At 42.9% G+C, this 20234-nt stretch overlaps 1 protein-coding gene across 3 annotated transcripts in view; it reads right to left on the bottom strand.

Moving 5' to 3' along the window:
* Window positions 1-15383: 15383 nt before the first annotated feature.
* ENOX1 (ecto-NOX disulfide-thiol exchanger 1) overlaps window positions 15384-20234 on the bottom strand; it is a 509484-nt gene continuing 504633 nt past the window's right edge. For all 3 annotated transcript variants that reach the window (XM_037894600.2, XM_043533288.1, XM_043533299.1), the window contains one exon: window positions 15384-16314. In XM_037894600.2, the coding sequence (XP_037750528.1) occupies window positions 16183-16314 (132 nt within the window). In that variant the 3' untranslated portion in view covers window positions 15384-16182. The remainder of the gene's footprint in view (window positions 16315-20234) is intronic.

Genomic DNA, 20234 nt, shown 5'->3' with positions numbered 1-20234 from the left:
TAGTCCAGTTCTCCTAGATTCCCTGCTGATACTAAATTCTAACACAGAAAACATTTATGGACATAGGCTGCTATGATCTCTGGGTGGATAGGAGACTCCATTCCATCCTGGCAGATGTATTCCTGGCTTTGGCTATATATGTCTTTGTCACCGCTGCTGATATATCTGGTCATGAGGCCATCAGCTCTTAGGAAATTGCAGGAGCCCAGAATGTTATAGCATATCTCCTCAGCAACACAGGCTATCGTGAGCACATCAGAGCTGACCTCCACTCTCTACCCTGGTTTCCCATAGAATATCCAATCAAGTTCAAGGTCTCTGTCCCAATTGTCAAGACACTCAATGGCCTGGGCCCAGGCTCTGTGAAGACTGCCTAAAGTTCTGGAATGTGGACCTTGGTTGACAACTCTGCTCCTCAGGCACACTGGATCTTTCTACCACAGGGATAAAGCTAGTCTGTACAGGAGATGGCACTGTCTCAGGAGTTAAGAACCATTGCAAACTTCACCACCAAGACACACTTCTTTGACCTTGTTATAGCAGTGCGCACACATTAAAAAAGACAACCCAAAACCAAAACAAAATACTATAATGTGTACACAGTTCTCCCTCTGAAGAGAGGAGGAGAGACCAAACCATGCGACAGAGAGTAGTCACTGTTTAATATGCTACTGGAAGGCACTCAGATGCTATGGTGAAGAGGGCAGTGTAAGACATAGAATAGAACAGAATAGACGTGCTCATCCTTCATGTGGACGATGAAGAGCAACTTGAGGGAATGGGAAATCCTACCTAGCATCCCAGCCTCAAGGGACATGAAGCACACCACTAATTTATGTAGTACACAGAGCTCCACATATGCCAGCTTTGCAGTTTTCCAACATAACTCTGTACCCCAGACTCACCTATGCCTATCAGCATCATCTTTCTTGCTTGGGTTCAGCCAGCTGTTCTTCATCCACAAGCTGATCTCATTCAAGCACTGGGCCATCTTGGCATTGTGGTGTGGGTGAAGAATAGGTAGAGCTGAGTATCTTCCTCATTTTGCTGGTACTTTAGTCCATGTTGTCTGACCAGTTCACTTAGCGGCTGAAAGTAGATGCTGAATATGACCGGAGAGAGAATTGAACCTTGTGGAACTTTACAAATGAAGGGTTGAGTGGTAGAGGTGCACTTTTTCTTCTCTAATCTTTGGGTGCAACCTTTTAGGAAGAATTGAAACCATTTCAGCATATTCTCCTAGACCCCTGCCACACCTCTCTTATGTGGGACCTCAAGATGGCTTTGCACTGAAAGCTCTCCAGCTTTCCATGGTTGCTCTTTAGCCTGCTGTGTATACTTGAGCATAAAATCACTCCGCTTTTCGATGGGTCATTCATTTAAAAAAAATTTAAATGTAAAGCTGTGGAGAGTTGGGAGGGGCTTGGTTTGTACACATGCGTATATCTAATAACTAAATAATTATTTTGTTCTAAAATATATTTATAATGTCAGCATTTACAAATCTATTTCAGTTTAGAATCTAGGACTAAACAGCTTTAAAAAAGCAGTTCATTTTCAAAAACCCATCAGCTTGCTCTGATTTGTGAGAGAGAGGGAATTAAACACCAAGGAAGTGATCCTTAATGGTCAGCTGTTTTGTTGTTTTTTTTTTAGTTTATTCCCTACTGTAAAATTCTGGAAACCTCAGAAAAATATTTTTTTCTTCTCCCTCAGAGGTCTTTAGATTATATTGACTTATTTGGGAAATTAGATTTGTCAGCTTTATTTCTGGTTGCTGTCTACATTAATTTTATAATTAAAAACCAAAGATGTGTGTCTAATATGTATGAGTCTATGAGAAGCATGAAGAGAACGTATGTTTGAGCTGTACAAAAGAAACAGTTTGATGAGTGTCAGCGTCACATTTCAGTGCAACAGTGGAAATGTATTTGGCAAAGCACTGGGAAAATGTCTAGGCCATCCGAGCATAAGCTCATGAATCTTAAAATTACCCTGAGAAGTTTATGTAGTTGCAATCGCTTTTTCTAAAGCATTCAAATATAAATCTAAATTACTGTGTCTTAGTCATGTGCCAAAGTGCTTTGCTCATTGTTGCATCTTATATTCAGTGATTTATTTTTATGGCTGGGCAGAAGTCAGGAAAATTCCTGCCCACCTACATCCTGTAATCTATATTTTCCCTGGCTCTTAGTGTTCAATAAATTTCAAGCCAGAGAAAATATGCATTGCACCCCCCCCCCACTTTCCCTATATTCTACAATGTCTTGCATTACCATTTGCTAAATATATTCCAGCATGCTAGTTCGCTCATCTGCAGCTCCAAGAGTTGTGTGTTTTGCCTCCTCTGGAAGTGTCACAAATAAATCATTGCCTATAGATAAGGCTGCGAGTTTGTCACGGAAGTCATGGATTCCGTGACCTCTGTGACTTCTGCAGCAGCCGGTGCGCCTGGCTCAGGGGCAGCTCAGGCAGCCCCTGTGCCAGCCGCACTGGCCGCTGCTAGGGCAGTCTCGGGCCACCGCACCCTCTCAAACCAGCAGCACCAGAGTTTGGGTGTGGGAGGGGGTTGGGGCATGGGTCGGGGTGAGGTGGGCTCTGGGCAATGCTCACCTGGGGCGTTCCCTGGAAACGGCAACATCCCCCTCACTCACCTGCTAGGCAGAGGCATGGCCAGGCAGCTCTGTGCTCTGTCTCCCTGCAGAGCGCCAGCTTCGCAGCTCCCATTGGCCGGGAACCTCAGCCAATGGGAGCTGCGGGGGCAGTGCCTGCAGGCGGATGTCACCACTTCCGGGGAGCACCCCCAGGTAAGCACCACCCAGAGCCTGCCTCACCCCATCCCATGCCCCAACCCCCTCCACACCCAAACTCTGCTGCTGCTGCTGCTGGGTGGGGGACAGGGGGCGGGGAGGTGTGGAACCAGGTAGGGAGCCTTCCGGCCCCCCCTATGCCCCCCTCTCCCCCACCCAGCACCAGCGGGGGTCCCGGGCCTTGCACCACCATCCGCACCCTCCCCAGCACCCACCCAAAGTTTTAGTCACAGGTATTTTTAGTAAAAGTCATGAACAAGTCACAGGCTGGGAATTTTTGTTTACTGCCCCTGACCTGTCCACGACTTTTCCTAAAAATACCCATGACTAAAATGTAGCCTTACCTATAGGCCTCAGCTGGGGCACTGTTCGCTGCTGACCACTACCTTCAAGGAGCAGGGCTGGTTTTAAGGGCAAGCAGCAGGGAGGAGGTTTGCAGATTTAGGAGGATCCTTGCTACGGGAAAACCTGTTTAAAATGACAACATTTGCCAGATGTTCCCCTGTTTTACCGAATTCAGTCGGAAAGCTGAGGGGATACAGTGTAACACTCCAGTGGGCTGCAACTAAAGGGCTTCCACAAATCCAGGGCCCACTTGAAATAGTGCACAAGGCCTGTAGGTAGTTCAGGCACCTCACAACTGAACACTGGCTTTGATTGGGAGAGTTCAAAACAGAAGGATAAAATAAGCCACTGGTATATGTATTGTTCACTCATGCTCCAGAGCTCTCCGTTAGGGATGTCAGATTACAGTCATTGACAACTGGCTGTTGTGACCGGGCGTTTTCTAGTGGCCACATGTGTGAGAGGCCAAATTCTCTTCCGTTGCCCTGGCTTCACTTCAGTGACTGCCCTGGTGTATATCTGGTCCATGGCACCAAAGACAACTGATCCATTCTTCTTGAAGAAAAGTTATGCTCCTGCTTCAGCTTGTCTGAATTCGGAATGAGAACTAGCCCCATATAAAATGCACATGGCAACCATCGTTCAAACAGGAGTAATCTGAACAAAGATTTAAATAGCTGTGAGCTGGTAGACTTTCATCTAGCGGGGCTAAATAACTGAGCAATTAGCCTTTCATCTTTCAGAACTAATTACTGGTGTGCATTTATATAAATCTTTATGGGTTCTCATTGTAATTGCTGGCTTCTTACTTCCTTGTAAACTGGATGGATTGCCATTAACATGTAAATTTTCCCTGTGCATGAGACTGTTATGTGGATTGACAGATATTTTTCCTTTGCAATTCCCTCTAAGACTGCCAGTAAAATAAACAGAAATTACATAATGAAAAAAATGAAAGGCACAATGTGTTGATGGGCAGGGCTGGCTCTAGGTTTTTTGCCGCCCCAAGCCAAAAAAAAAAAGGGCCAGAGTGCTGCCCCTTGAAAAATGCCACCCCAAGCACGTGCTTGGTTTGCTGGTGCCTAGAGCTGGCTCTGTATGATGGGATAAGAACCCAAAGACCAGCTGGATGGTCTTGTCTGCAAACAAGACTGGATTGAGAGGGCTGGATTAGAAACTCACCTCTAGGGACTGCTTTAAAAGGCTCTAATTAAGCAATATTTTGTTTCGGAGTCTTATGTTTGTGTCACACCAACAGAGCCCGATCGTCGGCAGGCGGGATTGAACCTGGGCCTGCTGGAGCTAAATGCATGAGCCTCTACTGCATGAGCTAAAAGCCATAGGCCTGTTAGTTAAGAGTGTAGAGCAGACTCATTAATCTCGCTCTAAGTGGTGTCGGTGCCACTAGATGGGACAGGACACCACACCCAGGATACATTTGGATGCCTGAAATTCATAGTTCAGTGCTTGAAATGCAAAAAAAAATCCCAGTATTATGAAACTGTAAATTCTTCATTCCTAAGGGCCAAATCCTGACCTCAGCTGCACAAGCGCAAGTCCCATTGACATCAACAGCATAGTACTGAAAAAACTCAATGACATTTTTCATTGATTCGTGACTGAGTAAATAATTCAAAATAAAGCTTTTAATGCAATCCTGAAGTAATAAAATTATGTGATGCAGCACAGTTGCCCAATATGCAGATGGCTGACTGAGACTGAGGGGTTTTAAAATTATTACAACTACTTACGGTATCTATCGATAAAGTCAAAATAAAGACTTCATGTTCAATTTTGGATGGAGGGAGAATTCCACAATTAATGACACTTCCCAATTAATATCTACTCCTCCAAAACCTAATAATAACTTGGTGGAGCAAATGTTACGAATACAGGGGCTGTGGGCCCTATCCTGAAGTGTTTATTCAGGGCTAAATCCACAAAAAGCTAGATTTGCTCAGCATTGCAACATGTAACCTTTAGGTGTCCTGCAGCCAAGTGGAACCCACAGTGGGTGAGTTAGGTGTCCGGGTTCCTCAGTGCATGGGGAGAGTTAGGCACCTGAGAAAGGGAATCACGGAAGCAAACAAGCTGAGCGGGGAGGGGGGGATGTGGCATCTAAAGTAGTCAGTAGAAAATGCCAAATGTAATTAGGAACCTAACTCTGGGCTGGTGGGATGTGCCTATCTCCACTTGAGATTCACAACTATGACCGCCTCCACCACGGAGTTAGGCTGCTAAGCCAGGTCAGCCCTTTCTCATGAAAAAACAGAGAGAACAAGAGCACCTCCCCTCCCCCACATGATAGAGGACTTTATCAGCAGAAATGTAGGCAGGATTAGGTAGAAGATGAGCAGGGATTGTGAGGACCTCTCTGGCACCTAAATATTAGACTTAAATGCCTAAGTCCCTTTGCAGGTCTACCCTTCAGCCCCTATTCAGATTAAATTCCGGTTATTGGTGGCTTAGGTGAAAGTTTTGGCTGAGTAAGGACTTTAGGCTCAGGCGTTTGATAGGCTATATGCATCATGCTGCTCCTGATAGGAGCCCTGATTTGTTCCTTTCAGTCACTGGTTCTCTTGCTTTTACACTTTTCTTTTCTCAGACATCAACGTGCTTAAAACTTAGAGGACTGTGGCTTAGACAGACCTGTATGTTGTCATGTAATAAAACTGATTACTAAAGAGTTATTACTAAGGCTAAGATTTCCTCCTGGATATTTTTAGTAAAAGTCACGGACAGGTGACAGGCAATAAAGAAAAATTCACGGACTCCCATGATCTATCCCTGACTTTTACTAAAAATTGCCGGGACAAACAGGGAAGCTGTGGAGTCCCCACACCATGACAGCTGGGCAGCTGCGGGGGCCCGAGCTCAGAGGCCCCCATTGCCAGTGGGGGGCCTAGAACTCCAGGGTCCCCCATTGCCCGCAGCTCAGAGCTGCAAGGTCCTCCTGTCACCTAGGACTTGGAGCTGCGGGGTCTCCCTGCAACACAGCAGCTGGGAGCTGTGGGAGGGGCCCATGGTGGCCAGGAGCTGCAGGGTACCCCCACCGCCCGCAGTGGCTTGACGTTCCTGGGGCCCCCAATGCTGTAGACTGAAGTCACGGAGGTCTCTGGAAGTCATAGATTCCATGACTTCTGCGACCTCCGTGACAAAATCATAGCCTTAGTTATTACTACTAAATTATTTTCTTCAGACTTGGTACAAAGTAGCAGTTTCCAAACATTCTTAAGAAAAAGGTCTTGGAGCTCACTCATAGCATTGTGCTGGTGTTGGCGCCTGCTTAGCAGCAAGACAGAGTTAGCACATCAACAGTTACTTTCTTTGTTATGTAGCTCTTGGCAGTATACCCTTTGGCTAGGTTCTTCTGGGCTTTTGTTTCATTTTTTTGACAAACATAGTTAGCAATTCGTATACTGTTTGTTTCCCAATGCATCAAATAAGGAGAGGTAATGAAAACCTTATTTCAAGTTAGTTACACAGAAAAACAGTAGCATTGATCCTTCCAGTCTCCCAGCAAGGGACTCCTTTGCCACCTTCCAAAAGCTGTGACTTACTTAGAGTCAGGAACTTAATTTTCTTTCTGAATAATATGCCCTATGTCCCGTTTAGCTTGGAGACTACAAGAAGCTTGATCTAAAAGGGTAAATGCCTTGATTGTCATTTAGGGTACATCTACACGTCAACAAAAGACCTGCACTGCAACACGCTGGGTCAGCTGACTTGGGCTGGTGGGGCTCAGGTTCCCAGGCCTAAAACGTCCAGTGTAAATGTTCAGATGTGGGCTGGCGTCTGGGCTCTGAAACCCTGTGAGGGGAGTGGATCTCAGGGCTCCATCCCAAGCCTGAATGTTTATACCACTATTTTTAACCCCGTGAGTCCAACTCAAATGACCTGGGTCCTGAGACTTGGTGCCATGAGTTTTTTTATTGCAGTTTAGTCATACCCAGAAAGTCATGTTTTAATTATCTATGGAACCTTCAAAAAATATATTTGTTTCTCCAATTACATCTAAAGCTGACTATCAAACTTGTTTTAAAATTTTCAGTAGACAATATTATGAGGTCCAAATTCTCCCCTTAGTAAGGCCTGATCTAAAGCCTATTGAAGTCAATGTGCAAAGCCTTCTACCGGCAATTTAGATAGGCCCTGATTCAAAGCCTAGTGAAGCCAATGGAAGGCTTTCTCATCAATTCAACCCTTCTTGATGCCAATGAGGGTTCCACAGGTGTATAACCAAGGGAAAAAATTGGCCCCTATCCAAATGTGTTTGTCCAACTAAATATGACAGTGCGTGTGTGCTATTCATATAAATGATAGTAGGGACCCTTACTTCCTAATAAGCATGGCCAAGAATATTTCAGTGATCATCTGACCAATTGCCATGACACTGTAGTCATGGTTTCCTTTCACAAATGGATCCTAAATAGAGCTGTAGAAAATTTGGCTGTTCCATTTTGCATGAACCATCATCCAGTTCTGGTTCACCTGGGTTGATACTCCTGAGTTTTGCTTTGAATTTTCGATTTAATGGACCCCCAAAACGCAAAGTGCAAGCCAAAAATGCCAAATGGTGCCTAGTCTTTCTTGATATGATGCCAGGCCATGGAGTAAGCCTTCCCAAAACTCTAGAGCTTGACTGGCAACTCAAACCAAGTTCTCCAAAAATATTTGCAAATGACTGTGAACCTTAAGTTGATTTTGAAAGAAATTTAAAAAACGTTTATCTCCATGGGGTTTTCACCCTCCCCATACATACATGGGATCACATCCCCATCTTTGCTGTCATGTAGCCAGGTTGTACATATTTAACTTTTTTCTAAGGTCAGTCAAGGGGAAGGAGTGAGCTGCAAGAAAAGACATAATTACAATTTTGGATTGCCTTTCTAGTTCTCTGTGCTAGCTTGTGTTTTAGGAATGCCTCTGAAGGTTGTGAACTAGAGAGGTTTTTCTTTAGACTATAGAAATGCTGTCAAAAATAGTGTTATTGTGGGGGACTCTCTTTTTTCCTTCTTTTAATGGCGTGGGGCTTTTTTTTCCCCCAAACAAAATTTCTCCAAAACATTTAAGGTCATTTCTGAGGAGCACCAGTAAATTTGCCTCTTCACCTGGTATTCTTGTGCTTGAACGAAAACCGCTGCTGGATGGCTCAGGAGACTGATAATAGCCTAATGAGTGATACATTTGTAGGTTGCTGGTTCAAATCTAGCCCTGATTGATTGTGACTAAGAGTTATAACTCACAGATGTTATATGGCATCAAAGCAGTGCAAAGTGTATACAAATGGCTCCCTGGTCTGTAATTTGCACAAATTGGGCAAAGATTTAATGGGCCTAGAAAGAAGATGACTGTCTCATCACTACAAGTGATTGCTGCATGTCTTGGCTGGGGCAGTGTTAGAATCTTGAACTGCTGTTGTCTACCCTATTTTGTGGGTAAACACTAACTGGGTGGGTAACAGGACCGTCAATCCAGCATCTGTCAGAGGCAGTAAATTCACTTTAGAAAAATCCCCGCTGCTGAGCCACCATCTGGCTTCATTTTTATCAGTGTGTTTTACTGTGTTTAATAGACTTTGCTAAATCTCCTCATTAAACAATTCCTACCTTGTTCTTTGGATAGGCAATTCCGATAAACAATTCAACAGTGGGCAAGTGGGTCTAGGACTACTGATTTGGTACAATAATCCACTAGTCATTTGTCGCCGGAGACCAGAGTTCAAATGCTGATCTGATCACAAATGAGTTTGATTGTCTCCACCCAACCACATTTATGTGCATGAGAACATGACCACTTTCAGACTGTGTGGTTAAGAGAGGCCCACGAACAGCAACTCGTAAAGGATGAGCACTGGAAAAGCTGTGAGATACTTGTACAAGCCCTGACTGAATGTCTGGCTACTAATCACCCTCTTAGGTGAGCAATTTATTCATTTACTAACCTTTGCAAAATAAATTTTTTTAGTATGTTAACAAAGTATCACCTGAACCTAGCAAAGAACTACAGAATCTTTGGGTTTTCTTACAACAGCAGCTGCCCGTGTATTGGAAGCTATGCAGATCCGTTCATCTCTGGGATGGGTCTAACTCTGGAAAGGTTTTGGAATGTTCACATTTGGGAGGAATCATAGAAAGGCCAGAGGCCCAGACCCTCAGCGGCATTTAGGCAACAAACTCCCATTGATTACAATGGAGTTAGGTGCCTAAATACCTTTGAGGAACTAAGCCAGTTACTGAATTAAACTAAATTTATAAATAGTACCCAGTGCACACATATGGAGAGAAACACACACAAATTTAGTCAATATAGATATACTTTGTAAGAAATGTTATCAAGGGAAAAAGTCTACTCTCCTGGCCCCTTTTAGTTCATTGTAGACTTCAGAGTTGACCTCATTTGGCTGTAGTTTTTGTTTTCTTTTTGGACAGAGTGCCAGGATTTTGACAAATTCCCTTTGGTCTCTATTTTTAATCCCATTTTCTGGTGTTTCACTGCTGTGCTTTCTTTCCTCTTACACTGACTGTTCTATGTTTTCTCTTGTGGCATGCGAATAGGCTTTTAACATCAGCAATCAGCACTATAGAGTGTAGGAGTTCTCCTTCCTTCGCCCCAAAGAGGAAAGAAAATCAAACATACTCACCAGGGAATAAGAGGTAAACCACTCGTGGGACCAATCTGTAAAATCTTCAGCATAAGATTTCTCACACTGGTTAGTCTCTAAGGTGCCACAAGTACTCCTTTTCTTTTTACGAATACAGACTAACACGGCTGTTACTCTGAAACCTGTCACACTAGAATGGGTTTTCAGTGGAACAGCCTATCAGACCTGGCTAACTATATAATGCTGTATAGGATGTGTGTGTGGCTTTGTCCAGACTAGTATTTCAAGGGGTGCTAGCTAAAATTTGTTAGGGTTTGTCTACCTGGGGAAATTGACCAGCACAACTGTTCCAGAGTAACTATTCTACCATGGACCTTCTGGAAGAGCTCCCCATGCAGACACTCTTATTTTCAGACAGCTACAGTACTTTAAATTCAAACTCTACCCCATTTCAGAATAACTTCCTTTTATAAACAATCCCTTAGCTAACTTGTTCTAAAGAACACGTTTTGAAAAGCTAATGTAGACAAGGCAGTCTAACACCCTAGGGCTTAACACAATCCACTTAGCATGCGTTAAAGGCAGTGTGCCTTGTTTACATAAGACTTTTAAAAGGCATTAATTGGAATGCGTTAGCTGACATGTGCTAACAACAAGCATTTTAATCCTAGCCCTAGATAAGGCTTGTGCTATAAGCTTGTGCTATTTCATTCCTAGAAGTACCTGAGATGACCAACTAATATTCTCTGATGCTCAAGATTCAATTACCCCTTTCTTGGCATATGTAACTGAAAATACCATGCCATTATCTAGCCCTTTTAATAGAGTACAAATCCTGAAGGCCATTCTTAGCCCTTACACAGACAAAACTAACGTTGGCTTCAGGAGAAATTCAGTCTACACATGCATATTGTTCAGGGGAATAATGTATGCTCAGTCAAATACGTAGATGACCTAATAGCTATTTCTTTGAATTGCACTATTGACATTTGTGAAAAGATGCTAGTTTCTTAAGAATAAGAGACAGAAGAGTGAGTAGGAGTAAGGAGATGAGTTTTTACCTCTGTAATGCATTGGTGAAATACTGAGTACAGTTCTGGTGTCCATATTTTTAAAATGATGTTGAAAAATTGGAGAGGGGCCAGAAAAGAGCCACAAAAATGATTTGAGGGCTGGAGAAAATGCCTTACTGTGAAAGACTGAAAGAGCTCAATTTATTTAATCAAAAAGAAGAGTGAGAGGTGACTTGATTAGAGTGTGTAAGTAAAGGGCTCTTTAATCTGGCAGAGAAAGGCATAAGGGGAACAAGTGGCTGGAAACTGAAGCCAGACAAATTCCAATTAGAAATTAGACATACTTTTTTTACGGTGAGGTTGATTACCTGCTGGAACAGCCTACCAAGGGGAGTGGTGGATTCTCCAGCGCTTGATGGCTTTCTGGAATATATGCTTTAGCCAAACTCTTGCCCATCCACCCTGTGAGGAGCTGGCTTTCACTCTCAGGCTGTGGAGAAATTCAGCCCAAATCTACCCACTGTGGTATCTCCATTTCCCCCATCATCACACAGCCATGAATGGATTTAGTCTAGGAGGCAGGGTCAGCATTAGCCCCATTTAGCAGGTGGGATCGAGGGCACACAGAGGTGAAGTGACTTTCCCAAGGCTAAGCAGGGAGTCTGTGGCAAAGCAGACAATCAAACCCAGAACACCTGAGCCCGAGGTCTGTGCCTTAACCACTAGGCAAACTTCCCACCCAAGGAGGGGGAACCTCCTCTGCCACTTTGAGTGTGTGGGTGGGAGCAGGCACTGGACTGAGCCACCAGGAGATGGGGAGCAGAGAGAGATGGGAAAAGGGGCATGGGTGGGAAGCAAGAAGGGGGAAACATCAGGAAGGGGAGCAAGGACTTAGTGAAGAAACAAGAGAAAGGAAAAGGGGCAGGGAGAGCGAAAGGAAGGGAGAGGAGAAAGGGGCAGGGAGAGGGGAAAGATGCTCCACTGCTCGTCCCTCCCATCCACCTTCTTCCCACAGCCATCAGTGGCCCTCAGCTCCCAGACAGGCCCTAAGCAGCTGTGAAGCCCAGAGCAAACATAATGTCTTTAAACTGGGATGTTAGTGAAGACAGCTTGTAGCTGAGTGTAATGATTTTACTATACATTCATGATAATGTAATGCTATATTTCATTACTATTTTAATAATGATTACATTGTTACGATGCCAGTGATAGACACACATTCAATAACCGAATATGAAAGATGTGTATAAATATGCTGAAAATTGCCAGTTTTGGAGGGAGGCTGAGCTCCCCCCCCAAACACACACACCTCTCCTTCAAGACAGGCGAGGCAGAAAGGAGTGAGCAGTGGGCAGGAGGTGCTCAGGGGAGAGGACGTAAGGGGAGGGGGCAGAGCGGGAGCAGGAAGAGGTGGAGTGGGGCAGAGTGAGGGCGGGGCCTTGGGGAAGGGTGTGGAGCCGGGATGGGGCACCCGCTGGCAAAAACCAATGTGTGTAGTTGGGATTATTTTTTCTTTGCACTTATCAATGCTGAATTTCATCTACCATTTTCTTGTCCAGTCACCCAGTTTAGTGAGATGCCTATCTTTGCAGTCAGCTTTGGATTTAACTATTGCATAATTTTGTATCCGCTGCAAACTTTGCCACGTTACCTTTCACTCTCTTTGCAGATCATTGCTTAATACATTGAACAGCACAGGTCCCAGTACAGATCTTGTGGGGCCTCTCTCCATTGTGAAAACTGACCATTTATTCCTACTCTTTGGTTCTTATCTTTTAACCAGATATTGATTCAGGCGAGGACCTTCCCTCTTATCCCATAACTGCTTACTTTGCTTAAGAGCATTTGGTGAGGGACCTTGTGAAAAATCCAAGTGCACTATGGGTATGACTACAATGCAGCTAAACACCTGCGGCTGGCCCATGCCAGCTGACACAGGCTCACAGGGCTTGGACTGCGGGGCTGTTTAATTGCAGTGTAGACATTCGGGCTCAGGCTGCAGCCTGGGCTCTAGGACCCTGCGAGGTGGGAAGGTCCCAGAGCCCAGGCTGCAGCCCAAGACTGAACATCTACACTGCACTTAAATAGCCCCCTAAGCTTGAGCCCTATAGGCCAATCAGGCAGAGCGGTATTTGAACCTATGTCTCCCACATCCCAGTGAGTACTCAAACTATTAGGTATAAATTGTTGCAGGGGGGGGGAGTCACCACCACTGTGACCCAACTACATCTTAATGCCAACTGGCAAGGGGTTAACAGGAATGTCCTGATTCTGGTATGAATATTCTGGTTGACTAAAGAATATCATGTGAGGTCTTAAATAGAAGCTGGGTGGGGGTGTCTCATTGCTAACATTGTGAAATGTATGTACAGATACTATGGAAGGAGTTAGGTGTATACATACTGCAAATATGTTTGAGGGTCTATATCAAGGCACGGGTGAAAAACAGGTTGCCCTCCGGGAAGGAGATAAGATAGGTATAGCTCTCTGGTGGGATGTAAATGAAGCATTGCAAGCTAACACAATGTATGTCCATTTACATATAAAGTCAGATGTTAACAAAGAGCTCTGAAATTAACAGGGAAACAGCGCATATGAAAAACAAACCATGGAGGTTATCCTGTCTCTCAGTACAGACAACAAACTTTAGGAGTATATGTAGCCAGCCAAAAAAGACCCCAGCCCATCCAACACCTAGGAAATAGATGGGTAGTGCATTTACATTAATAAAAATGGGCTCTCGGCCAATCTTGATTGAAAATATTGCAATGTTTGGATGAGCTAATCTTCTTTAGGACATTAACTGGCTTAGTCTCTAGAAAAGTGCTTTATGATATTTGATATGTAACCATTTGTTTCCAATATCCTTCCTATCTCCTGACTCTCAAGACTTTGATAATAAACTTGTTCTTGTTTGCACTATAACTATATCTCAGTGCTGCGGTGTTAAGCAAAGTGCTAGTCCTGAGCTGAATCTTACAAGCTGGTGTGTATACTGGTCCTTTAGGAACAGGAAGCTTGTTAGTTCTGTGAGTAGCCAAAGCCAGGGGCTGGTTATCACAGGGGAATGCGTCAAAGGGACTCAGGGGTTGGAGGACACCTATTGATAGCCTGCAAGACAAAGTGAGGGTTGGTGAAGCCCAGAAGAGAGTGCTTGAGGTGCTAGCGGGGGGGGGGGGGGGCGGGTGTCACAGTGTGACTCACAGTTCTGGGTACCACAAGAGACATCACGATCACTTTCCTCCATGCTTTTTTATGAGAAAGGACTGACCTGGCCTAGCTGCCAAAGTCTAGGAGAGCGAGTTCATGGCTGAGAATCCCGAATGGAAGGAGTGCTCCAGCCTGCAGTTAGGCACCTTAACTCCATTTGAGGAACATGGCATTTCCTATTGGCTAGCTTAGATGGCATCCTGCTCAGCTTGCTGGTGTCTGTGAATCCAATTTTTAGGTGCTTAACTCTGCCCATGCATTGTACAGGAGCCTGGCTGCTTAGCTCAGGGCTGTGAATGCCACTATGTGGCAGGGTGCCTAATCTTTAGGCATTGCAATGCCAAGGTCCCCTTTGTGAAGCTAGCCTTTGGGGGACAAACTTAGGGCAATATCGGTAGGCATCCCCACACTGTTGTGCACAATGAAAGAGGAAAAAAGCAGATATTATGCCACTGCATAGAAAATAGCTGGTAAAAGCCACATACACAACAAGCTATCAAACAACTAGATGCATCTGTGACACTCCCATTTCAGGCATGAGACGGGTAGCATATGATAAATAAGAGCCAGTCATACAGCTGACTAGGGATATTAATGGAAGTGCAAAAAAGATCAGCACAGGGCACTTTTTTACTATAGAAATCTTTATGCTCAAAACTATTATTGATTAAAAAGGGGAAAAAATTACATGAGTACAGTTTTGAGTTAGTTAAACAATCTCAAATGCTTTTGCATAAGTGTTTTCATCTTTAGACTGCATAATATTTACTGTACATGAAAACCAAATGTAGTGTGGCTTTGTATGGGATGTTCACTAAATCTGAGCCTAGCTATTCCTAAGTGAGTATGATGGCATGGGAGTTGAGAACATGAAAGTTTAGTCTGAGATACACATTTCATTAAACAATTGGGTTTCACTATGCAACAGCGCATGAGTTCACATTAGAAAAACATAGTGTGGCAGGGGATAATACAGTTTTCAGTAAACAACAAATACTTTGTTAGTGTAAAATGCACTTCATTTTCAAGTGGGCACTTTGTACTCTGCCTCAAGCACCAAGGTTGCATCATAGCTGCACAGCAAAACACTGCAAAATGTGAAATGTATGGCTTTGTTTTTGTTTGTTTAAATACCTTGCTGCTTGGCTAGATATGTTTAAAACAAAATGAAATCTGTTCAGTTTGTAAAAGCACAATCTTCACCTTGGAGCTTCCTTCGGTGCTAATTTTAATTCCTTTGATTTAATCTAATATTACAGTCTCTTCTTTGATTCAGTACTCAACACATTTCATCGGGAGGTTTGCAATAGCTGGCTTTGGTGGAAGGAGGGCAAACAGTGACAGACACCTTTTGGATTTGTAACAATTCAGAAACATCAGAAGAACAACTTGTAAAAACAATCTGGTAGAAGTCAAATTTATTGAAAAAAAATTAATATATTTGCTATAAAATCCTTAACAGTAATGAGCTGAATATTTATTTTGATGCATAAACCTGAATGTTACATACCAAATACAATACAGTAACACTGGTTTCTTTTTTATTTACATATTTATGAAAATTGATATGCAACCCATGTTAAAGGAACTTATAATGAGGAATAGTTACATTAGAAAAATAATATTCTTGATAAAGCATTCTCGAGGAGTCCAATCACATTTTCAGGCCTCTTTCAATAAGGCAAAAATCCCTGGAACAGCATAAAACTTAATTTACAAAAGACAATAACTGTTCAGACACATCTTCAAGTTTTCTTTTGGGATAATTTTTCTCACTGTACAATTACTTACTTAATGGAAAGACTTTCAGGAACATAACGTAATGATTTCTGCTATATATTACATATACATTGCTGTAGCTTAGCAACCATAACCAGGCAATCTTTTCCCTTATCCATTTGCTCAGTGAGCTATTCTTAGATGTAGCATGTTAATATCTTGACATCGTTATGACTGTCTTCAGTGGTATCTTCAGTTTTCATAGGTCACATTTTAAAATATTTTATATTTTTATTTTTAGGAACTGGTGCACAACCACATTTCCACTCACAAGAGAACGTCACAAATGTAACTAAAATTAGGCTTGGATAACTCTGAAAATGTACGTCCGTGTGCCAAAACCAAATTTCATACTTTAATACTTTGTAACTCTGCCATGCTTTAGGAATTCTTCTTCTGCATACTTCTTTACTATTCACAGTCAGGTAGTTTTAATTCCTTCAAAGGCACAAAACTTCCACCTCTTTTCCAATGTTGCTCCTACACCAGTGAACTCTTGTTTAAACATGCGTGGCAATCTCATCAAAAGCATTTCTATTTCATTTGCAGAGATCTGTGAAATAGAGGGAAAAGCAAAAATACAGTGAGAAACAATTGGGTTATATTTAAGAAATAGGAAATTTAGAGAATACACGTAGAAGAAACATTTTCTAGGTCAACTAAAAATCCCAGCATTTCTTTTTGAGAGTTTATAACATTTTATGCCATCTACAGATAGATCCATATTCCCACTATGGTATAGAATTATTGAAATGTAGGGCTGGAAGGGACCTCAGGAGGTCATCAAGTCCAGCTCCCTGCGCTGAGGCAGGACCAAGGAAACCTAGACCATCCCAGAACCTGTTCTTCAACTTCTTATCCAACCTGTTCTTCAACTTCCAGTGAGGGGACTCCAGCAGCCTATTCCAGAGCGTAACTACCCTTGTAGTTAGAAAGTTTTTCCTAATATCCAAATCTCCCTTGCTGCAGATTAAGCCCATTGCTTCTTGTCCTAGTTCAGTGGCCTCCTACTCAGTTTAGACATTTCTCAGAAATTCAGTTCTGGAAGAAATATTACTTGGGGTAGGGTCAGGGAAGGATAGGTTTTGCCTGCCCTTTGTACCATTGGGCCTGGAAGAGGAAGCATGAAGGGGACTTGCATAGTCACCAGAGCTCCTGGAAGAGAATCCCACACAGTACAGACGAGTATAGCAGCTAGCCTGCCCTTAAAGACAATGCAGTCTACTGAACTTCCACCATTGTTCCTCCTCCCATCACATAATCCCTCCTCCTACCCCGAAATGGCCTATCTTCCCCAATGGGGTTCTGGACAGCACCTTGTTCATGGCCACAAGCTAGTAGAAAGCGCATGGAATACTCCCTATATTGCATGTGGAGAATCGCCCACACCCTCTAGTATTACCCAAAATCTATGCCATGGTAAGCTATGACATACAGACACTGAATCTGATTCTGAGCTCATTCACCCTATTTATACATCACTACCTGCAGTTATTTCTGATGTGCACAGGTGGACGTGAGAACAAACTCAACCATATTATCAGCTTGTTTGCAGAAATGCTCTAAGATGCAGTAGATACATGCTAATCAGGAAGCTTTGCTGTCTTTATTATGGGACTGTCCTATAAATAAACCCTGCAGCTTTGTACTAAATTAATGGTATGCTAGTGGTCAGCCCTTTTGTTAACATTAACTCCACACATCTGAATCTCCTGACTCTAACACAAATGTAAATTCCCTGCAGCATGGGTCTTGCTTTTTGTACCTGGACTGGCATTATAAAAGAACAACAATATATAACCGGAAGAGATATCACTGCTAGGCTGTTATCATTTCATAACATTTACTTTAGTCTCTCTAAGAAGTGTATATACTTTAACTGGTCTTGAGGTTCAGCACTCTAATTTTCTTGAAAAAAACATAAAATATTAATTTTACTTTTTGGTTTCCACATTTTTGATTAAATAAGCCTTCCTTGGTAAAGGTTTGGTCAGTCACTTTCAGCTAAGCTAAAATGTAGAAGCAGTATTTAAAATAGTTTACTTCATAAACTATGGTTAAATTTAGCAGGTAACCATTAAGGGCCAGATTGCACTCAACCCTATGTGGGCATGCAAGTGGTGTGCGAGGACAGGGACACAGTCCTGGTCCCTGAGCTCTCTTGAGCACAAGGACTCTACAGGGCTAATGGTCACAGTGGGCCAGGGCCTTCTCCACATTGGCAAGAGGAGCTGGTGTGATCCTGTATGATTGAAATATGACCATTTATGTCATTAATATTGCCACTGTTAAACAATTACACCAAACTGTATACAAAGTATGTCATGTAAGGTATCAATGGAAAAGTTACAATTTATTGAATATGATTATCCTGTTTGTATGCATGTATCATCTTTGTATCTAAAGTTATGAATATTGACTATGTACCAGTATTTCAAATGTGTTTGCTCCTATAGTAACACTGAGAAGGAAGGTTAATCCAGTCTAGCCAGCACATTGTGAATAGCCCATTCAAGCTGATGGCCCATTAAAGAACACGTAACTCTCACAATGGGCCATAGAAGCACTCAGTGAGCCTTCCTGTGGATGCTTTAACCAGAATATGGGTAATGGTTGCTCCTATCAAAGCATGCAAGTGCATGTGACTTGCTCATATGACCCTGGACTCCATCTTGTGCCTGTAATTTTCCACAAACTAAGACTCAGAGCAGTCCCTCCACATGGGAGAGGGTATAAAGGACCCTGAAAGCATCACCATTTTGTCTCTTTCCTGCTCTGATCTTTGGACTATGGATTTACACTAAAAGGAGCATATTGACTATAGACTGAGGACCTTCCAATCTTTTGGAAGTTCCAAGAGACTTTGCAAGCCATAAATCTGTAACGTCACTGCTACAAACCTGATCCAAGAACTTTGCAATGATTTTATGTATATGATTTCTTTGACCATTTTAACTCTCTCCTCTTATAAATAAGCCATTAGATATTAGATACTAAAGGATTGGCAACAGCATGATTATTGGGTAAGATCTGAGTTATATATTGACCTGGCTATGTGGCTGATCTCTTGGGATTAGAGGACCCTATATGTGATGAAATTGGTTTTCAGTAACCACTCATCATAGAGTCCAGTGTCTGGGTGGTGAAAAAAGGGCTGGAATGCCTAAGGAGACTGCATTTCTGACTTCTTGTTAACCAGTGTGGTGAGACAGAAGTTTACTTTTGTTACTGGCTTGGTATAATTTAATAATGGAATAACCACCGGTTTGGGGTGAGTCTGCCCTATTTCTCAGCTGTTTGTCATGAACCTGGCATTCTCAGCTGTGACCCACTGAGGCACAGTGACAGCTGGTCCCCTGCAGGTTAAGAGCTCTATGGTACACTGCCTGAGGATTTGGCAGCAGTCCCAGAGCTCTAGGAGGCATTGTTTCTGCCTCCATGTCACTCAAAATCTTTGTACATTTGGTGAGCTATGTGAGCAGGTCACCTCAGTCAAGTTTCTAGTTGGAAAGATTTGCCCATCATCACCCAAAAACCAAAAATCACCATGACAGTGGTACCCTTGCAGAATCAGCGAAGAGGCCAAAAACAGAATGACCGTGGAAACTGTTCCATCTTGGTCCTCCAGGTGTCTATTCTGGGTCAGTGGTAAGGCACATGGTATGGGAGAAAATAAAATCTGAATAGACAAGAATAATTAATAAGGTAAAATATGTATTTTAAAAAATGAAAATGGGCAAAAATAAATTAAAACTACATTAGAATAGTGAAGTGCAGTATAAATTCAGCTTCTTTCCCTCAGATACCACCAATAAAATAGAGGCCATAAGAACAGCCGTACTGGGTCAGACCAATGGTCCATCTAGCCTAGTATCCTGTCTTCTGACAGTGGCCAACGCCAGGTGCTTCATAGGGAATGAACAGAACATGGCAATTTATTGGGTGATCCATCCCATCGTCCAGTCCCACTTCTGGGCACTCAAAAAACTGGGACTCTCAAAATCTGCTGTCCCCCCTGCTCACTCTGCTTGTATTCTGTCCCACTTCTTCCCACCATTGGTCTTTGTCTTTTTAGACTGTAAACTCCTTGTGTGCAGCGGTTGTGTCTTCCTGTGTGTTTGTACAGCATTTAGCCCAAAGGAGCTTGAATACTGATGGGGGCCTCTGGGCACGATCATAATACAAAAAATAATGGGGAAATGCATACTGCTGCTGCTTCCTGTGCAACAGATTTGTTATTCACAGCAGTATCCTCCAGTTCTGTGGACAACAGGTTTATTACAAATCTATTTACTAACACTACTAGCACACGACTATGGGAGTATTGTTCATTTTCAAAGCACTTTACCAACAGGAAGTACACAAATTAAGCCTCACCACACCACCCCAGCAAGATAAGAAAATATTAGCCATACCCCTTTATTTTTCCAAAGGGGAGACTGAGGCAGAGTTTAAGTGATTTGCAGAAAAGTG

The sequence above is a fragment of the Chelonia mydas genome, chromosome 1 (assembly GCF_015237465.2).
Source record: "Chelonia mydas isolate rCheMyd1 chromosome 1, rCheMyd1.pri.v2, whole genome shotgun sequence".
Classification (NCBI taxonomy): domain Eukaryota; kingdom Metazoa; phylum Chordata; order Testudines; family Cheloniidae; genus Chelonia; species Chelonia mydas.
Note: the sequence above shows the minus strand (reverse complement) of the source record. Positions and strands in the feature narration are given on the sequence as shown.